Here is a 20354-nt window from a genome sequence, read left to right on the forward strand (position 1 = left end):
GCCCCCCCCCCTCGTCGTGCCCTCTCCATCTAACTTGCCTAACCTTTCTTACGTAAGGGCGGGGCTAATACCGGCTATTGGTCTATGTTCCTGCCAATCAATAAAGTGAGGTTAGTGATTGGCGGCCCTTCAGAGGGTAGCAGGTTTCCGTGTCAGTCCCGAGGAGGCAGCGTTTTCTCCGCTGCTCTTCTCTCCAGAAGGTTCTGCCGGTTCCTCCAGCTCTGGGTCCTCGGCTCCGCATAGTGCCGCCATGATGGGTCACCGTCCAGTGCTCGTGCTCAGTGAGTTCAGGGAGGCGGTGGTTTCCTCCGCCCCTCTCTCCCCACGCTGGCCAGGGTTGCCCAGCTCCGTCCCGCCATGACTCGGCCCCCCGTACCTTCCAACCGCCTTTTCGTTTTGGAAGCGCCTTCTCTGGTTTTTCTCTCCTATCAGCTCCCGTCGCCCTCCTTTGACAAATGCCTTTACGCTCTCGGAGTCGCTCATCTTTACGTGTGCTGCATCCCACTCGCGTTCCATTCTTTAGCCGCCACCCTCCACGCCCCCGTGTCCTTTCCAGCAAGATTTCCGGCATGTAGTTTGGGCATAATGATTCTTAACGTTAGGCCTTGCCTCATCCTGGGTCCATCCCTTAGCGGCTTGACCTAGAACAAATCGCTTAATCCGTGCTTTAACGTCAGTATTAGTAGGCTGTAGTAGTTCTTTAAAGGATTGGGAGTTAAATTGGTAAAGTGAAGCTGCCCTTACTGGCAGATCGCAAGTAGCATCTTGGCGGTAGTGGCCATTCAGCGACCCTTGTTCGGAAGTGGCACGCCTTGCCTCAACTAGTTAAGTTCCTCCAATTCCTCTTGGTTTTCTTTCCCCTTTAGGACATGCCATTCATTGCTTGTGTAAAGAGCACCAGTGCCTTTTCTGTTAGGGGAGCTGTTAAGCCAGGTTCGACTAGTTAAACATAGTAAATAGAAAAACAGAAAAAGATTATTATTCGATATGGTCACAAAGGGGGTCGGTGACACCACCCTTCCCACCCACCCACAGACAAGTCCTTGGGCTTAAACTCAAGCATCAGACCAGAGGCATAAGGGTCACTGCTGTCCTCTCCTGCGAGACAAGTTTCCAGTCTGGCTCGCAGGCTTTAGTCTTATTCTAGCGTGAGATTCCTTGAGAATTAAGTTTTCTTTGGGTACATCGCGAGTGTTGGGTTATTTTCTTTTTTCTGTCTTTATGTGTATGGGTGTTTTGCTTGCATGTGTGTCTGCGTACCACATAAGTGTCTCGTGCCTGTGGGGACTAGAAGAAGGCATCACATCCCCTGGAACTGCAGTTGTGAGCCACGATGGGTGCCTGGGAATCGAACCTGGATCCTGGCAGAGCAGCCAGTTTTCTTAAACACTGAACCATCTTTTCAGCCTCGCAACCAGGCTTTCTTGGTCACTAATCTTTGAGACTGTGGCTTCTCTTCCCAGGAGTTGGTGAGGGATGTGCACTTGCCTCACTATTCTCCCCATCCTTAGGTATGAATCCCTGCTGGAAATATGTGAGCCTACAGGAATGTATTGATCAGGATTCTGAAGTTGAAGTATTCCAGGTTATATCTTTATGTACCAGGGGCTAAAATTGAGAAGTAAAGAGCTAAGGGTACATACAAGCAGTTTCTGGGTTTGTTTTTAATTTTATTCATTTTATGTGTATTTTGCCTGCAGACACTATAAGAGGGCATCATATCCCCTGGCACTGGTTGTGAGTTGCCATGTTAGTTAGTGCTGGAAATTGACCCAGGGTCCTCTGCAAGAGCCTCTCCTGCTTTTATCTACTGAGCCATCTCAGTAGATCAGGCTGGCCTTGGATTCTGTCTCTCCGGGTGCCTAGCCCTAAACAGTTTTCTGGTCATCAAACTCGAAAATCTTTGTATTTATTTTTATTTTAAAAAGCTGTTAAATAGGTTTGGTGGGATAACTCATTAGGTAAAAAAGGCACCTGCCACCAAGCCTAATAGCCAGAGATGTGTTTTGTTTTGTTTCATTTGAGACAAATTCTCTCTAGGGAGACCAGACTGACCTCCAACTCACAGAGTTCCTCCTGATTCTGTCTTCTTAGCACTGAAATTAAAGGCATGCTTCACTACACCTGGCTTTGATAACAAAGATTAACACATGTGATAGTCAACTCCTAAACCCTGTCATGTGACCTCCACACTGACGAGTGTTTGTGCACCTGACATACACATACATACATACATACACAGATTTAAAAATGTAAACATTTTCTGTTAAGGTGGGATATGAATTGCTTGTGTATACTGGGCCGTTGACGTGTGTTTATATCTGTTCTAGGTCAGAATACAAAGCGTGAATCTGGAAGAAAAGTTCAGTCTGGAAATATCAATGCTGCCAAGGTAGCACACATTTTCAGTGTTTGTATGAATTTGTTCTGGATTTGTGATATAAGCTTTCTGTGGATCTGCCTTCAGAGGATACAATTAAGCAAAGGCAAAATTGCTTTTCCAAGGCATTTCTTTGGTGGTGGTATGGGGAGGGAGGTTTTGTAAGCTGCGTGCATGTATGTATGTGTATCATGTGCATTCCTGGTCTACAAGAAGGCTAGAAGAGGTGGTCGGATCCCCTGAAACTGGAGTTACAGATTGTTGTGAGAGTGAGCCATGTGGGTGCTGGAACTCGGATCTGGATCCTCCAGAAGAGCAACCAGTCCTCTCCAGACCTGCCCCTGCCCCCTTTGTCGGGCTGGCCTTCCTTGAACTCACAGAGATCTGATCTCCTCTATCTCCCAAGTAAATATCTCTCTCTCTTTTTTTTAATCTTTTTTTTTAATATAATTTTTTTATTGAAAAAAAAAAGATTTCCGCCTCCTCCCCGCCTCCCATTTCCCTCCCCGTCTCCCTTTTCCCCCCCCCTCCCTCTCCTCTCCCCCTCCCCCCACTCCCCTCCCCCTCCCTCTCCAGTCTGAGGGGCAGTCAGGGTTCCCTGCCCTGTGGAAAGTCCAAAGTCCTCCCCGCTCCATCTTGGTCTAGGAAGGTGGACATCCAAACTGGCTAGGCTCCCACAAAGCCAGAACATGAAGTAGGATCAAAACCCAGTGGCATTGTCCTTGGCTTCTCAGCAGCCCTCATTGTCCGCCATATTCAGAGAGTCCGGTTTTATCCCATGGTTTTTCAGTCGTAGTCCAGCTGGCCTTGGGTAAATATCTCTTGAGTGAGTACAAGACTTGATTTTAGGTGGCCTGGAGGCTGTCAGTGCAAATATTAAGGCTGAACTCTAAGGACATTGAAACTGTAGTAGGCCTTGCACACGCTGTGTGTAAAAGAGAGGTCATTTATTGCTGTGTGTAAAATAGTTGCCATCCTTACTGTCAAGTGTCATTGTTAAAACTGACTCTGGCTGGAGAGTTGGCTCAGCAGTTCAGAGCATTTGCTCTTATAGAAGACAAATTTCGTTTCACAATCTCCTGTGACTCCAGTTCTAGTTTCATGGGATCCAGCATGCTCTTCAGGCCTCTATGGCCACCAGGCTTGCATCTGGTACACAAACGTGTATGCAGGCAAAACACTAGTCAGAACTGGGCATGATGGAGCACGCCTATAATCCCATCACTTGAGAAGCGAAGGCATCTCTAAATTCAGACCAGCCAGACATACTAGTGAGACCCTGTTTAAAACAAAATACTGGTTTTGTCTGTTAGTCTCCAAATCACAATGTTTTCTGATTTGTACTTTTTGTTTTGTGTTTCCTTACCAACAGACAATTGCAGACATCATTCGGACATGTTTGGGACCTAAATCTATGATGAAGGTTGGACTTTCTTTTATTGGAATTCAAACTCCAGGTCCTCCTTTTTTGTTATGTCTGAGACTTTTGCAGTTTCTTCCTTTCTTTTAATTGATTTGTGTTGAGCTCTACATTTTCTCTGCTCCCCTCCCTGCCTCTCCCCTCGCTTCCTACCCTCTCCCAAGAACCCCATGCTCCCAATTTACTCAGAAGATCTTGTGTTTTTCTAGTTCCCCACTTTTGCTTTTTCTTAGATGCTTTTGGACCCAATGGGAGGCATCGTGATGACCAACGATGGCAATGCCATTCTTCGAGAGGTGTGTGCTTTTGTTTTTGCTGTTGTCTTTCTTTTTTTTCTCACCCCCTTTTCTGAAATTTTTATAAATACCCAGAGCCTGTTCAGACACATAAACCTTGGCATGGTGTTGTATGCTCCTAATCCCAGTATTGGTAGAAGTAGAATCATGAGTTCAGGGTCACCCTAGGCTATAGAGGCTGTATAACTCTGAAATCCAATGGCTATCAAGTATGACAGTGTACTTGTAACCTCCACATTTAGGGGATAAAGGTAGGAGGATTGGGAATTTGAGATCAACCTTGGGATTGTAAATGCTGGGATTATAGATGTGGGCCATTATGCCTGGCTAGTCTAGTATAGCTGGCTTAAAAATGGAAATTCCAGGTGTGGTATATACCTGTTATCCCAGTTCAGGAACTGAGGCAGAAGAATTGAGAGTTTGAGAACAGCCTGGGCTGTGTATCAATAACTTGTCTTACAAAGAAAACCTGGGGGCTAGAATATGAACCTCTGTATTGGAGTACATCTCTTTCATGTGGAAGGTCTTAGATTCAATTTCCAGCACCAAAAAAAGAAGGGGGACTAGGGGAAACACCAGAAACTTAACTTCCTGTGGACCAAGGCTGCAACTATGAAATCAAGGTAGCAGTGGGGCCTGGTTCTGAAGACTAAGGAAGAATCCTTTATTTCTGGCTTTTAATAGTATTTCTTGTTCCTTTGCTTTGTAAACCCAGGATCTCTGTTTCATCATATAATTCTGGTGTGTCCTGTATGTGTTACAACACCAGTGGGACTCCCCTTAAACCAGTATGGCATCGTTTTAACTTGAATACTTCTACAAAGACCTACTTCAAGTAAAGCCACAATCCCATGTCTAAGCGGTTAGGATCTCCAGGGGACACAGTTCAGCCACTATAGTGCTTGCAGTACTGAGCTGGAGAAACTGCTCTGTCCTCAAGAAGTGTTAATGCTTGAGTTCTCAGGGATGCTTTTCCTACAAAAGGAGAACTTGGAAAAGTGCTTAAGATTGGGGGGGGGGGCACTGTGTGTCTGTGTGCCTGCCCATGGACCAGAATAGGGTATAGAATCTTATAGAACAGTGATTCTGTTCTCAGCTTTCCTAATGCTGCGACCCTTCTAATAGAATTCCTCATGTTGTGGTGACCCCAACCATAAAATTTTTTTATTGCTACTTTATAACTGTAACTTTGCCACTGTTAGGAATCATAATGTGGATATATGGTATATGACCCCCAGTGGGAATGAGTTCTAGAGGTAGAGCCTCACTTGGCTGTGAGCCCTAACACTGGTGCTAGGGACTGAACTTGGGTGGGTTCTCTGGAAGGCCAATGAGCACCTGGAGAGGTTTTGGTTTTTGTATTTGTAGTCAGGGTCTCAACTATGTAGCCTTGGCTGACCTGGAGCTTGCTATATACGGGTGTCCTTGATCTAGAATTTAGAGAGATCCACTAACCTTTACCTATCACTTCTGAGATTAAAAACATGCGCTAACACACCTGGCCTGTAAAACAAAGGGGAAGGCAATGTGTATGGAAGTAGAAGCTCAAGAGTTAGGGTCACGATGGGTCAGCTTGCTGCCACGCCTGACAACCTGAGTTCAGTCCCCAGCATCCACATGGTGGAAGGAGATAGCCAGGGGGGAGGGAGTGGAAACTGGGATTGGTACGTAAAATGAAAAAAGATAGGTTTTTTTTTTTTTTTTTTACATAAATTTAAAAAAAGAGCCAGACAGTTACCACAAGTTGTCCCTGTCCTCTACAGGCTAACTGTGGTCTACATGTAACCACATACAAACAAAAAATAAGTAAGTTTTGGGGTTTTCTTGTTATCTTTTTTTTTCCAATCTTCTGAGTAGTCTTGGTTCATTTTTCTTTCAGATTCAAGTCCAACACCCAGCAGCCAAGTCTATGATTGAAATTAGCAGGACCCAGGATGAAGAGGTTGGAGATGGGACCACATCAGTAATTATTCTCGGTGAGAGGAAAGTGGAAGGTTGGAGGAGGAAATTAGAAACAGCGTGTGTGCGGGTGGGGGTGACTCAGCAGTTAAGAGCACTAACTGCTCTTGCAGAGAGAGGTCCAGGCTTCAATTCCCAGCACACATAGAAGCTCTAATCCCGGGGATCTGATCTCTTCTCGCATCCTCAGGCACTGGGCATACTTATGGTACCTATATATACGTGCAGACAAAATATCCATGCAAGCATAAGGAAATTAATTGCCTTCATCTTCTGGTACTTTGAAATACACTGCCATGATGGTTGTGTCCTTGTTTACAGCGGGAGAAATGCTGTCTGTGGCTGAGCACTTTCTAGAGCAGCAGATGCACCCAACAGTGGTGATCAGTGCTTACCGCATGGCACTGGAGGATATGATCAACACCCTGAAGAAAATCAGGTATGGAGCAGGACTGGAAATGAATAGTGTGGGAGGCTTAGGTTGAGTGTTCTGTTCTTAGGACAGCTAAGCATACAGCACACGTGCACGTGCTCACACACATACACACAGTGACTTGCATTCTGGCTTTATATAGTAAGAAGTGGAGGAGAAAAGAAGTTTGTGTTTTAGAAAAATAATTCAGCCGGGTGGTGGTGGCGCAGGCCTTTAATCCCAGCAGGGGGGGGCGCGGAGGCAGGTGGATCTCTGTGAGTTCGAGATCAGCCTGGTCTACAGAGCTAGTTCCAGGACAGGCTCCAGAACCACAGAGAAACCCTGTCTCGAAAAACCGAAAAAGAAAAATAGTTCAAAGTATATAAATTTTAAAAGGAATATCAGTTACCCAGGTTTCATACTTGGAACCCATGTAAAGAAAGGAAGGACTCAACAAAGTTGTTCTCTGACCTCACAAATAAGTGCTCTATGCACACACATATCACACACACACAGTTTTACAGAAAAAAAAGACAGTGTTGAGAAGGTAGAAACATGAGGGTTCCTGGGGTTAGTCTGTTGGCAAACTCTAGGTTCGGTGAAATACCAAAATTTTCAAATAATAATGTGGAGAATGGTTGAGGATGACATGTGATGTTCAGATTTCTGTTCTTTTTTTTTTTTTTTTTTTTTTTTTTTTTTTTTTTTTTTTTTTTTTTTTTTTTTTTTTTTTTTTTTTTTTTTTTTTTTTCTTTTTTTTTCGAGACAGGGTTTCTCTGTGGCTTTGGAGCCTGTCCTGGAACTAGCTCTGTAGACCAGGCTGGCCTCAAACTCACAGAGATCCACCTGCCTCCCGAGTGCTGGGATTAAAGGCGTGCACCACCACCGCTCGGCCAGATATCTGTTCTTTACACACACCACATGCACATACCAAGAGAAAAATGTTATAGCTGCCATGCAAAGTGTATTTTAAGATAGGCCTGTCTTCCTAGATACTAGAGTCCACTAAGGAGCATAAGCAGTGAATTGTTAGAGTTAATTCAAGACTTAGTATTAAAATGTCCTACTATCATGTATGCGTACAGCTAATTCAGTGCTCTGTGCTGTGAAGATAACAGCCAGCAGCTTTCCATTAAAATAAGGGCCACACCTGAAAATGATGCTTGAATCTAGAGAATTAATAGTTTATATTTGCTTGGTGCTAATAGTACAATATAGGAAGTATAAAAGTATATGATACTTGGGGCTGAAGAGATGGCTCAGAGGTTAAGAGCATCGCCTGCTCTTCCAAAGGTCCTGAGTTCAATTCCCAGCAACCACATGGTGGCTCTCAACCATCTGTAATGGGGTCTGTTGCCCTCTTCTGGCCTGCAGGCATACACACAGACAGAATATTGTATACATAATAAATAAATATTTTTTAAAAAACGTACATGATAGAGAGTAAGTTCTAGGACAGCCAGGGCTATTACACAGAGAAATCCTGTCTGGGTAGGTGGGGAGGGAAGTTATAAGCCTTTAATCCCAGTACTAGGATACACAGGGAGACCGTGTCTAAAATAATAATAATAATAATAATAATAATAATAATAATGGGAAGTAGAGGAAGGTGGATCTCTGTTAGTTTAAGACCAGTCTGGGGGGCTGGAGAGATGGCTCAGAGGTTAAGAGCACTGGCTGCTCTTCCAAAGGTCCTGAGTTCAATTCCCAGCAACCACATGGTGGCTCACAACCATCTGTACTGAGATCTGGTGCCCTCTTCTGGCCATGTGGGCATACATCGAGGCAGAATGTTGTATACATAATAAATAAAGAAATCTTTAAAAAAAAAAAAAAAAAGACCAGTCTGGTTTGAGAACAACCAGAGAGCTACAGAGAAGAGACCCTGTCTCAAAAAAACAGGGAGTGGTGGGGCTTGCCTTTAGTTTGCTCACTGGGGAGGCAGAGGAACCTGGTGTATCTCAAAGTGAATTCCAGGACAGCCAGGGCTACACAGAGAAACTTGAAAATAAGCACACACAAAACCAAAACCTTGTAAACAAAATGTGTATGACTGTTAACCTTCACTTAATTTGGGAATTTTAGTTACAAAATGGTAGGCGTCGTAAAACACAGGTTCTCTCTGAGGTACTGTGTTAAACATTTTATGGTTACTGCTGAACATGTTACCCGTGTTTCTTTTTCCAGTACCCCTGTTGATGTTAATAACCGTGACATGATGCTGAACATCATCAATAGCTCTATTACTACAAAAGTCATCAGTCGGTGGTCCTCTTTGGCATGCAATATTGCCCTGGATGCTGTCAAGACTGTGCAGTTTGAAGAGAATGGCCGAAAGGAAATTGACATCAAAAAGTATGCAAGAGTGGAGAAGGTGAGCTGTCCAGTCCAGTGTGTGCCTGAGAGTGAACCCTCTGGCATAGTCACTCCACTTCAGAGGAGGGGTCTTTCTTTAGTTGGAACCAGAAAGGAGAACTGGACAGACTGAGAGCCTGGGAAATAAAAACCTAAGAGTATCGAGGAAGAATTCCTAAAATAATTTTTACTGCCTCCCATACACAAGGTTTACCAAGGGTAAGGAAATACATTGGTATGTCCATATTGATGCATGTAAATATTAGTCATCAGTGAGGATATAAATTTTGTAAGCTGTAGAAATGGCTTAGCAGTTAAGAACCCTTACTGCTCATGCAGAGGACCCATGGGTGAATTCTAACACCCACATGGTGTCTCACAGCCATCCGTAACTCCAGTTCCAGAGAACCCGATTTCCTCTTTTGACCTCTGAGGGCACCACACACAGATAATACATATATATGCAGGCAAACCACTAATCAGGGTTCTCTAGTGAGCAGCACTTAGCAAAATATTACAGGGTCTTTATTGAGCGACCGTTCCAACACTGACTATCTCCTGACAGAGAAGCCACGAGTCGGGTATTTCAGTCCACTAGGCTGATTGTCTCAGCTGGTCTTCAGTCTCCTTGGACTCCCAAAGGAGTCTCTAATGCCACAGCAGCGGGGCAGATGTCCCTGGGAATGAGCAAGTGAACAGCAAAGGCTTTTATGTTGCCTGCCACCAAAGGTGTGGCCCAGATTTAGGGTGGGTCTTTTCTGCCTAATAATCCAATCAAGAAAAGTCCTTCACAGATGTGCCAACTCCTTGGGTTTTAGTTGATTCCAGATGTCAAGTTTACAGCCAAGATTGGCTCTCATACACTCAAAAATAAAATTTGCCAAAAAGTAAACCTAACAATTGCAAATAAAACACAAAGCTTTTCTGTTTTGACAAAATTTAAGCAAGCCTGTCACTGCCTACCTACTTGTTATTTTGTTTTTGAGCTTCATGGAAGAAAGATATCCTGGAATCTTGAAACAGTCATTTAGGAAAGAAGCAAATATGGAGATGGGTTTGAGGTTTGTGTGTGTTGCTGATGCTTAGACCCAGGAAAACAAGTGCTGTATAAAGTACCCTAGTCCCAGCTACTGCCTCTTGATTATGTAGTGAAGTAAATCTTCCTTGGCTCAGATTCCTGGGGGCATCATTGAAGACTCGTGTGTCTTACGTGGAGTAATGATTAACAAGGATGTGACCCATCCACGAATGCGCCGCTATATCAAGAACCCTCGAATTGTGCTACTGGATTCTTCTCTGGAGTACAAGAAAGGAGAAAGCCAGGTAAGATTCCCAGCTTGTGGAGCCTTTTGTTTTTTTGAAACAGGTTCTCTTTACATAATTCTGGTTATCCTGAAATCCACATTTGTAGACCAGGTTGGCTTCGAACTAACAGATCCAGTCCACCTGCCTCTGTCTCCCAGACTGGAATTAAATTGTGCATGTGTTTTAAAGTGGCCTCTTGACTTAATATGGAAAAGTGACAATAAAGTTGTGTGCTCGCTACCATTTATTGTCCTGTATACTTGTTACCACTGATTTTTCACAGTAGTTCTTGAAAATAGTTTGATACTGCTTTATTTCCCCCAAAAAATCACTCCTGCATTCATTAAAACTGCATCAGACATGTGGATACAGACGTGTGCCTACAGTCCTGTCCACTTAGGAAAGTGAATGAGGCAGGAGGATCACTTGGTTCAGGACCAGCCTTACAGCACATTTATTTATCTATCTATCTATCTATCTATCTATCTATCTATCTATCTATCTATCTATTTTGGTTTTCTAAAGGGTCCTCCATTTCTATTCCTTTTTTTAATTTATTTCTTTATTAATTAATTAAAGATTTCTGTCTTCCCCACCACCGCCTCCCCTCCCCCAACAGCACATTTATTCACTTTTCCTTTTTTTGCTTTTTCGAGACAGGGTTTCTTTGTGGTTTTGGTTCCTGTCCTGGAACTAGCTCTTGTAGACCAGGTTGAACTCACAGAGATCGCCTGCCTCTGCCTCCCAAGTGCTGGGATTAATGCCGGCTTATTCACTTTTCTCCTTTGACTTTGGCACATTTTAAACCTGGCTCTGTAGGACTTTAGTTTGGGGATTGATTGCTTGATTGATTGTAAGACAGGGTTTCTTGGTAGCTTTGGAACCTGTCCTGGGACTCGCTCTGTAGACCAGCCTGGCCTCGAACTCAGGAGATCTGCCTGTCACTGCCTCTTGTGCTGGGATTAAAGACATGCACCACCACCACTCGAAGGGATTTTTTAAGGGTTGGGCTTGGAAGGTTTAGACAGTGTTACCCTGTAGCCTGGGTGGTCTAAAACTAGCTATGTGGCTGGGTTAGCAATTTGTCTGCTTGCCTCAACCTCCTAAATGCTGGGATTACAGGTGTGACTTACTTTTTTTTGTTTATTGTTTGGTTTTCTTCTTTTGATTTCCAAAACAGGTTTCTCTGTGTAGCCCTGATTGTCCTGGAACTCAGTCTGTAGACCACACTGGCCTCAAACTCAGAGATCTGCCTGCATGTGCCGTGCACCCTTCCCATCTGTGTCCCATGTCTTCTAATGTATAAGGAGCACCTATGGCCTGAGTTCTTTAATTTTTACCACTAAAGGGAATTTGTGAAGTATAGAGACTTAGAGGTTTTAAGCCAGTGAATCTTTTTTTTTTTTTTGAGACATTGTTTCTCTGTTTAGCCTTGGCTGTCTTGGAACTCCTTTGTAGACCAGGCTGGCCTTGAACTCAAAGAGATTCACCTGCCTCTGCCTCTCAAGTGCTGGGATTAAAGATGTGCATCGCCACCACCCGGCCTCAGTGGATCTTACTGATGATTGGAAACAAGAATCAAGTTAATTCAGGGACATGGTTGCTTACACCTGTAATCCCAGCATTTAGGCTGAGAATGAGATTAGCGGGTAGAGAAAGTTAAGACTGTGTCCCAAAAATTCACAAGTGGGGGAGATGAATCAACCTAAAATATTTCTGCACACTAACTAGTAAATAAAGTTACACCTGGTTACATGGGTGTGAAGTTTCGACGTTCAGATTCATAATTTCTGGGCTGGATGGAGGGAGGACAGTTATTGAGATAACACTTGAATAGCTTCATCAGCCTGGAAATTTGTGTGTGTGCCTGAATGTGCACATGGAGGTCTAGGGAACATTGCGTCTGAGTGCAGTCCAGAAGAGGTGTCGGGTACCCTAGGGCTGGAATTAACAGGCAGCTGTGAGTGGTACTTGCTCTTGAGCTGAGTCGTCTCTCCAGCTGTATCACCTTGTCTTCACTCACAGACTGACATTGAGATTACACGGGAGGAGGATTTCACCCGAATCCTGCAGATGGAGGAAGAGTACATCCAGCAGTTGTGCGAGGACATTATTCAGCTGAAGCCTGATGTGGTCATCACAGAGAAGGGCATTTCAGGTAAGGCTCCATCTGCCTGTCAAGCCTGCCTTTTGAGGTAGAAGAGAGTGGGTGGGGGCTGGAGAGACGGCTCAGAGGTTAAGTTCAATTCCCAGCAACCACATGGTGGCTCACAACCATCTGTACTGAGATCTGGCGCCCTCCTCTGGCGTGTGGGCATACATGGAGGCAGAATGTTGTATACATAATAAATAAATAAATAAATCAAAAAGAAAAAAAGAAGAGAGTGGGTGGCTTTGGTTTGGTTTTATCCCTCAAATTGGTAAAGACACATCACATGCTTTTGCCAAGTAGTGGTGGTGCACACCTTTAAGGTCAGCCTGGTCTACAAGAGCTAGTTCCAGGACAGCCAGGGCTACACAGAGAAACCTGTCTCGAGAAAATAAAAACAGAACCCGTCATGTGCTACTTTAGGGATAAAAAACTATTTTGGAGTCTGGAGTTCGGGTATCTGGCTGACGCTTTCCTCAACTTTCAGATTTAGCTCAGCACTACCTCATGCGGGCCAATGTCACTGCCATTCGCAGAGTCCGGAAAACAGACAATAATCGCATTGCTAGGTAAGTAAACCAGCTAAAGGTAGGCAGTATTTCTCTTTCTTTCATTTCTTCTTTTTTTTTTAAGCTACATAGTATAGTCATTGATTGAAATGATATAACTGCTTATCAAAAAGTTTTCTCAGCCGGGAGGTGGTGGTGCACACCTTTAATGCCAGCACTGGGAGGCAGAGGCAAGGCTGGTCTTGAGTTTGAGGCCAGTGCTAGTTTCAGGACAGGCTCCAAAGCTACAAGAGAAAGCATGTCTCAAAACCGAGAGGGAGGAAGGCAGGCTTTAGAAGATAGAGTTTGGGAGAGATACCATGCACAAGCACATTAGCATAAATCCAAGTTGACTTTGTCTGCTTGTTCCAACATGGTTCGAGACATAATATATGTATATTTAGTTGTCCTTGCTTGCCCATAAGTTTAGAGAAAGGATGGCGATTAAGAAGTGTCATCAAGCCGGGAGATGGTGGCGCACGCCTTTAATCCCAGCACTCGGGAGGCACAGGCAGGCGGATCTCTGTGAGTTCGAGACCAGCCTGGTCTACAGAGTTAGTTCCAGGACAGGCTCTAAAGCCACAGAGAACCCTGTCTCAAAAAACCAAAAAAAAAAGAAAAAAAAAAAAGAAGTGTCATCAAGGGACTGGAGAGATGGCTCAGCGGTTAAGAGCACTGACTCGATCAGGATTCAAATCCCAGTACCTACATGGCTGCTCACAACTGTCTATAACTCCAAGATCTGAAATCCTCAACAATCATACATGCAGACAAAACACTAATGCCCATAAGCTTTTTTTTTAAAAAAAAAAAAAAAAAAAGAAGAGTTGTCCATATAAATTGGGAGTTGGTGGCTTGAGTTTGAGGCCAGCCTGGTCTATAGAGCAAGTTCCAGGACATCCAGGGCAAAATAGAGAAACTGTCTCGTTAAAACAAAAAAGAAAAAGAAAAGTCCTAAGCTGGGTTTAGTGCTATAGTCACTTGAGAGGCAGAGGCAGATGGATGTCTGAGCTCCAGGACAGACCCTCTCTCATACAGATTAGAAGAACCAATGTGGTCCTTCTGGGCACTGCTACACACCTATAACCTTACACTTGTGAGTTGAGTTGGCCAGGCTAGACATTAGAGGCCAGCCTGGATTAAAAGAGACTATTTCAAAAGCAAAATTTGTTTACATTTATTAAAATTGGCCGTGTTTATAATCTATGCTAGTCTTGGATTCCATGCTGGACTTGAACCCACAATCCTCCTGCTTCAACTTCCTGTTCTAGAATCGTAAATGTGTGTCTTAGGGTTTCTGTTGCTCTCAGCACTATGACCGCAACAACTCTTAAAGCATTTAATTGGGGTGGCTTGCTTACAGTTTCCGAGGTTCAGTCCTTTATCATCATAATGAGGAGCATGGCGGTATATTGACAGATGTGTCAGGTAGCAGGAAATGGAATGAACACTGGGAGGTATCCTGAGCATAGGAAACCTCAAAGGCCACCCCTCAGTCACACCCACTCCAGCAAAACCACATCTCCTAATAGTACTACTCCCTATGAGGTTATGAGGACCAATGACATTCAAACTGCCACAGTGTGTATCATAACTTTTTCTCAGATTGTTGCTTGCTTGACTTTGGAGTCTTTTTAGTACAATCTTTTTCATTCCTGTGTATTTGTGTGATGTGCAGTGGTACATGGGTATACCACAGTGCGCATGTGGAGGTTAGAGGACAGCTTTGTGAGTCTGTTGGCTCCAGGTATTGAACTCAGGATGTAAGGCTTGTGTGGGAAGTGTGCTATCTGCTGAGCCATCCCATGGCCCTCTTTTTTCTTTTCTTTTTTTTTTTTTTTTTTTTTACTTATGTATACACTATTCTGTCTGTGTGTATGCCTGCTGGCTGGCCAAAAGAGGGCACCAGACCTCATTAAAGATGCTTGTAAGCCACCATGTGGTTGCCGGGAATTGAACTAAGGACCTTTGAAGAGCAGGCAATGCTCTTAACCACTGAGCCATCTCTCCAGCCCTCATGGCCCTCTTTGAATCAACCTTATTTATAGGCATTAAGACTCAGCTGAGTTATACTGAGAACTCACCATTGCTATATATATGTATGTATATGTATATATGTACATAGGTATGTACATGTTTACTTTATCAAAATTATACTTGGATACAGCTATGCCTGGTTTTATTAGCAAATGGTTGCCGTGTGTGTATAATTTTATTACTGAAGCCTTATTTTGAGAAACTTGGCTGGATGGTGGTGGCACTCACCTTTAATCCCAGCACGTGGGAGGCAGAGGCAAGTGCATCTCTGTGAGTTCGAGGCCAGCCTGGTTTACAGAGCGAGTGTCAGGACAGGCTCCAAAGCTACAGAGAAACCCTGCCTTGAAAAACTTGGTCTGTGTGCATTTAAAACCTTTCCACTTGTCAGTCTAGACCACTTGAGTAATTGTAATAATTTACTTCATTCTAGTCACAGACTGTGGACTACAGATGGATAAAAGCATCTCAAATCATATCCTCTCTATCTTCTCCATCCACTAGAGCCTGTGGGGCACGGATAGTCAGCCGACCAGAGGAACTGCGAGAAGAAGATGTTGGTACAGGCGCAGGCCTATTGGAAATCAAGAAGATTGGAGATGAGTACTTCACATTCATCACTGAGTGCAAAGACCCCAAGGCCTGCACCATTCTTCTTAGAGGAGCCAGCAAGGAAATACTCTCAGTGAGTGAGCCTTGGTGTAAGCAAGGAAAGGATATTGTTCCATCCTGAGCTTTTCACCACAGTAGCAAACTTAATATGTCAACTTGAAAAGAAAAAAAAATATTTATTTTAGCAGTTTTTAATTTCAGTCCATGATCTTTTGGCCTGTGGCTGCATGTCTGCATAAACGTCTAAAGGATCAGAACCACTCACTTGTTGGTGAGGTTAAAAGAACATTAAGTGCTGGGTTCTGACTCTAGCACCACATGAACCAGGCATGGTGGTAGATTGGAAATATGGCTTACTCCTGCGTACAGACTATGAGGCCAACCTCATCTTAAAGGCGAGAAGGAGACAAGGAGAGATGGGCATTGTTTGGAAACAAACTAGTGATCTTATTGCCTACTTAGCTGCTGTGATTTGGAAGCCTAGTGTAGTAACTCATACCTGTGATCCCAGCTGAGGCAGAAGGATCAGTGGAAATTTGAAAATGTGAGGCCTATCCTGTCTTTTTTAAACGGAAAAAAAAAAAGTGGCCCTTAATCCCAGCACTTGGGAGGCAGAGACAGGTGGATCTCTGAATTCGAGGCCAGCCTGGTCTACAGAGTGAGTTCCAGGACAGACAGAGCTGCCTTGAAAAAACAATAACAAAACCCATACAACAGTAAATAGGAACAGACCAGATGTGAACACCTTTAATTCCAGCACTCCAGAGGCAAATGCCCGTGGATCTCTGTGGGTTTGTTCAAGACCAGCCTGGTCGACTTACTTAATTCTAGGACAGTAAGGGTGACATGGGCCCTGTTTGCAAACAAAAAATTTCTTCTTAATGGGTCGGTGACTATAAATCCTACCCTTTACCACCCTGGGTGGGGTTCTTAAAACTCCTGTGTAGCTGAGGATGACTGACATCTGGACCTCCAGCCTTCCTCTATTTGGTAAAAAGATTTAGGCATTTTCAGCCTCATTGTTCGTGTGATACTAAGGGTGCTTTACACCTGCTAGGCTACCATTCTGCCACCTGAGCTACAGTCCTGGTACAAGAGGGAGGGAGGGAGGGAGGATCGGAGGGTCTCACTTTGTAGCTCCCTGTGGACTCCTACTCCTACTCGGTCTCCATTGTGCTGTTAATAGCATTGAGACAGACTCTGCACTACTGCTATTCCCGCCCTTTCTTCTATCTTATGTTTGTTTGTCATGGATGGCGTTGGACACATTCCATGGTGCTGGTACAGAAGTAGAGGACAGTTATGAAGTTAGTTCCAGGAATCAAGCTTTGTCAGGCCTGTTGGCAAGAGCCTTGAACCACTAAGCCATCTATCTCTGCAGCCCCTCCTCCATCCCCACTCCAGGGGAAGTACCTTTCCCAAGCTACATTACTGGTAAGCAGTAGACAGTTTGCAGTGCACCATGCCTTCTAAAGGACGTAACTAGTGAGGGTGAGATGAGATACATAAAAACTTCACCTCATACTTGCGGTGTACCATCCCCTAATCCTCTTGCAGGCCTCCTCCTGTCCTCACTTAATATTTTTGAATTACGCCTCCTTTTTTTCCCCCTGAGGCAGGGTTTATCTGTAACAGCTCTGGCTGTCCTAGAACTAGCTCTTTGTAGACCAGGCTGGCCTTGAACTCCCAAAGATCTGCCTTCTGATTAAAGGTATACTCCGCCACCACCAGAGTTATGCCTCTTAAGGACGTAACTTCCGCCCTTCACCAGTAGGAGTCACAAGGGTTGTCTTAGTTATCCTCCTTTGTACTTTGCTAAAACCTTGTCAGGCAGGAAATCATTTGATGCTCTTGATTTTTCTGAGTCATTGAGCTGACTATACCATTTCTCTGCTTCCCCAAGGAAGTAGAACGCAACCTCCAGGATGCCATGCAAGTGTGCCGAAACGTCCTCCTGGACCCTCAGTTGGTGCCTGGTGGTGGAGCCTCGGAGATGGCTGTGGCCCATGCCTTGACAGAAAAATCTAAGGCCATGACTGGTGTGGAACAGTGGCCATATAGAGCTGTGGCCCAAGCTTTAGAGGTCATCCCTCGTACCTTGATCCAGAACTGTGGAGCTAGTACCATTCGTCTACTTACCTCCTTACGAGTGAGTTCTTTTCTATGCTCATACCTTGACCCAAGGTAAGACAAGCTGTGTTTGGCCTAAGGAGATATTTTGTTGTTTTGTTTTTTTCCTGCCAGCCTGTGTGTATGCTCATAAGCACACGTATGCTTGTGCTTGTGCACACATTGATGTGGGTGTGGGGTGTGTGTATGCTAGAGTCAACCTTGGTGTTCTCAGCGGCCATCAGCCTTGCCTTTGCCCCTTAGCTTTTCTTACAGTACATTCCTTTAAAATCTTTCCTTTTTTTTTTTTTTTTTTCCGAGACAGTGTTTCTCTGTGGTTTTGGAGCCTGTCCTGGAACTAGCTCTTGTAGACCAGGCTAGTCTCGAACTCACAGAGATCCTCCTGCCTCTGCCTCCCCAGCAAAATTTTTCCATCTTTGCCTTGTTTGCTGGTCTGTTTCCTAACGCTAGCTAGTTTGCTTCATTGTATTCTCCCTCCATGGGCTTGTTCCACCTGCAGGCCAAGCACACACAGGAGAATTGTGAGACGTGGGGTGTGAATGGTGAGACTGGTACCTTGGTGGACATGAAAGAGCTGGGTATATGGGAACCGTTGGCTGTGAAGCTGCAAACATACAAAACAGCAGTGGAGGTAAGACACCCTAAAGTATACATACGCTGTTTCTGTCCTGACAACCAACTGCTGTGCTTTGGAAGGAAGGGGCCACAAAAGGCGGAATATTCCCTAAAGATCTCCCAAGGAATTCCATTTCCCTACTTACCTTTGGCTTATAAGAAAACATTGTGTATCAGGGCACAAGCTACATCTCTTGCTTAGGGAGGACTGCATTGTTTATTCAAGACTCTGAAAAGGGGAGATTGCAGATAAAATGGTAATTCGGTGGGAGGAGATACATTTAAAAGAAAACTGTGTCTTTTCCTTCTCAGCTGACCTCTTTGGACTGTTTTACTCTTAGACTGCAGTTCTGCTTCTGCGGATTGATGACATTGTCTCTGGGCACAAAAAGAAGGGTGATGACCAGACCCGGCAAAGCAGTGCTCCAGATGGTGGCCAGGAGTGAGTGGTGAGCAAGGTGACTTCAACGCACAGAACCAGCAGTCTCCTGTTTCCTGAGCCAGAGTTCCAGGAACACTGTGGACACCTTTGTTTGCAAAGGATCAAGTTGAGGGGCAGCCCCCAGTCTGTCCCATCTCGGTTTGCAAAAAGCACTGACATGTATCTTCTCTATTGTAAGCTTTCCATTTAGTTTGCTTCCAGTGATTAAATCTAAGTCATTTGAGACAGTTGTCATGTGGTCTCTTCAATCTCCGGGCTCATCTCTACATCCTAGCAATACAAGAGGAGGCTGGAAACCTTAGGGGCAAAGGAGACGAATTGAGATCACTAACTTTTTTGGTGGGGGGATGCTGGTTTTTTTTTTTTTTTTTTTGAAACTGGTTCTCTATAACAGCTCTAGACCTGGCTGGCCTCGAACTCACAAATCTGGCTGGTTGGGTTTCCTTCAGCATGTGTGCCTTGAGGCTTACTAGCCTCATTCCAAATGCTGTAAAATTGGCTCACACGAAGTCACAGCTATATAGCAAGTAGGAGACCATTCTGTGCTGCTCTTGTCTCTGAAAGAAAAGAAAATCTACTGAGACAGTAATATTGTTCAGTAGGCAAAAATGCTTGCCACTAAAGCCAATGACATTTGTTCAGTCCCCAAATACCATAGTGGGTAGAAGGAGAGAGGTGGCTGTCTGACCTCCATGTGCACCTGCATTCACAGGCATTACACTCAAAGGCCAGGGGTGGTGACCTGGCATTCAGGAAGCTGAGACAGAATGTTGTGTAATACTATACTGTGTGAAGATGTGTCACTGTGATTGGCTTAATAAAGAGCTGAATGACCAATAGCTAGGCAGGAAGAATGTAGGAGGTACTTCTGGGCACAGGTGTCCAGCCAGATGCAGAGAAAGCAGCACGGGAAGATGAGGTAACAAGCCGTGCCACAGTGGGGACTAAAGGGGTTGATTTAAGTTATACAAGCTAGTGGAACAAGCTTAAACTAAGGCTAAGCTTTCCTAATTCTCTTAGTCTTTGTTTGGGAGCTTGTGTTATGGAGAAGGACTTGCTATTTGCTATACAGGATTCTTCTGGGTCTAAGGCCAGTCTAGCTAGACTGCAAAGTAAATGCCCTGTCTCTGGGTAAGAGCTTACTGCTCTCTAAGAGGAAGCAAGTTCAATTCCTAGCATCTACACTGGGTGACTCATAGCTAACTCAGCTCCAGGGGATTCCAAGTCTCTCTCTTAACCTCCTCAGAGGTGGCATGCACACAAAAATAAAAATAAAATAGTCTTGGGGGTTGGAGAGATGGCTCAGTGGTTAAAAGCAGTGACAGCTCTTCCAGAGGACCCAGGTTTAATTCCCATCACCCACATGACAGCTCACAACTGTAACTCAAGTTTAAGTTACACCTTCATAGCAATGCACATAAAGTTAAACAGATTGTTTTAAAAAATAAATAAGTAAAATAGTCTTTAAAGCAGGAGCTCTACTGGGCGGTGATGGCACGTGTTAATCCCAGGACTCAGCAGGCGGAGGCAGGTGGATCTCTGAGTTCAAGGCCAGCTTGGTCTGCTTAGTGACTTCCAGGACAGCCAGGGCTATACAGAATAACCCAAAAATAAAAACCTTGCTGCTTGGTTGGGGCTATAGTTAGCATTCTCAAGTAGTTTTTTTTTTTTTTTTTTTTTTTTTTTTGTTTAGATTC

At 44.3% G+C, this 20354-nt stretch overlaps 1 protein-coding gene across 1 annotated transcript; it reads left to right on the forward strand.

Annotated features, from left to right (window-relative positions):
• The first annotated feature begins 126 nt into the window (after positions 1–126).
• Cct3 (chaperonin containing TCP1 subunit 3) lies at positions 127–18880 on the forward strand. The gene is made up of 14 exons (XM_050166420.1): positions 127–281; positions 2331–2392; positions 3753–3803; positions 4034–4096; positions 5976–6072; positions 6377–6494; positions 8655–8841; positions 9996–10145; positions 12153–12285; positions 12764–12845; positions 15363–15543; positions 17374–17619; positions 18100–18231; positions 18557–18880. Exons 1-14 carry the CDS (start codon positions 251–253, stop codon positions 18659–18661), a joined length of 1638 nt encoding a protein of 545 aa, XP_050022377.1. The 5' UTR covers positions 127–250; the 3' UTR covers positions 18662–18880.
• The last annotated feature ends 1474 nt before the right edge of the window (positions 18881–20354 follow it).

This window comes from Alexandromys fortis, unplaced genomic scaffold (assembly GCF_014885135.2).
Source record: "Alexandromys fortis isolate MF-2015 unplaced genomic scaffold, M_Fortis_MF-2015_v1.1 scaffold_152, whole genome shotgun sequence".
Taxonomy (NCBI): Eukaryota; Metazoa; Chordata; class Mammalia; order Rodentia; family Cricetidae; genus Alexandromys; species Alexandromys fortis.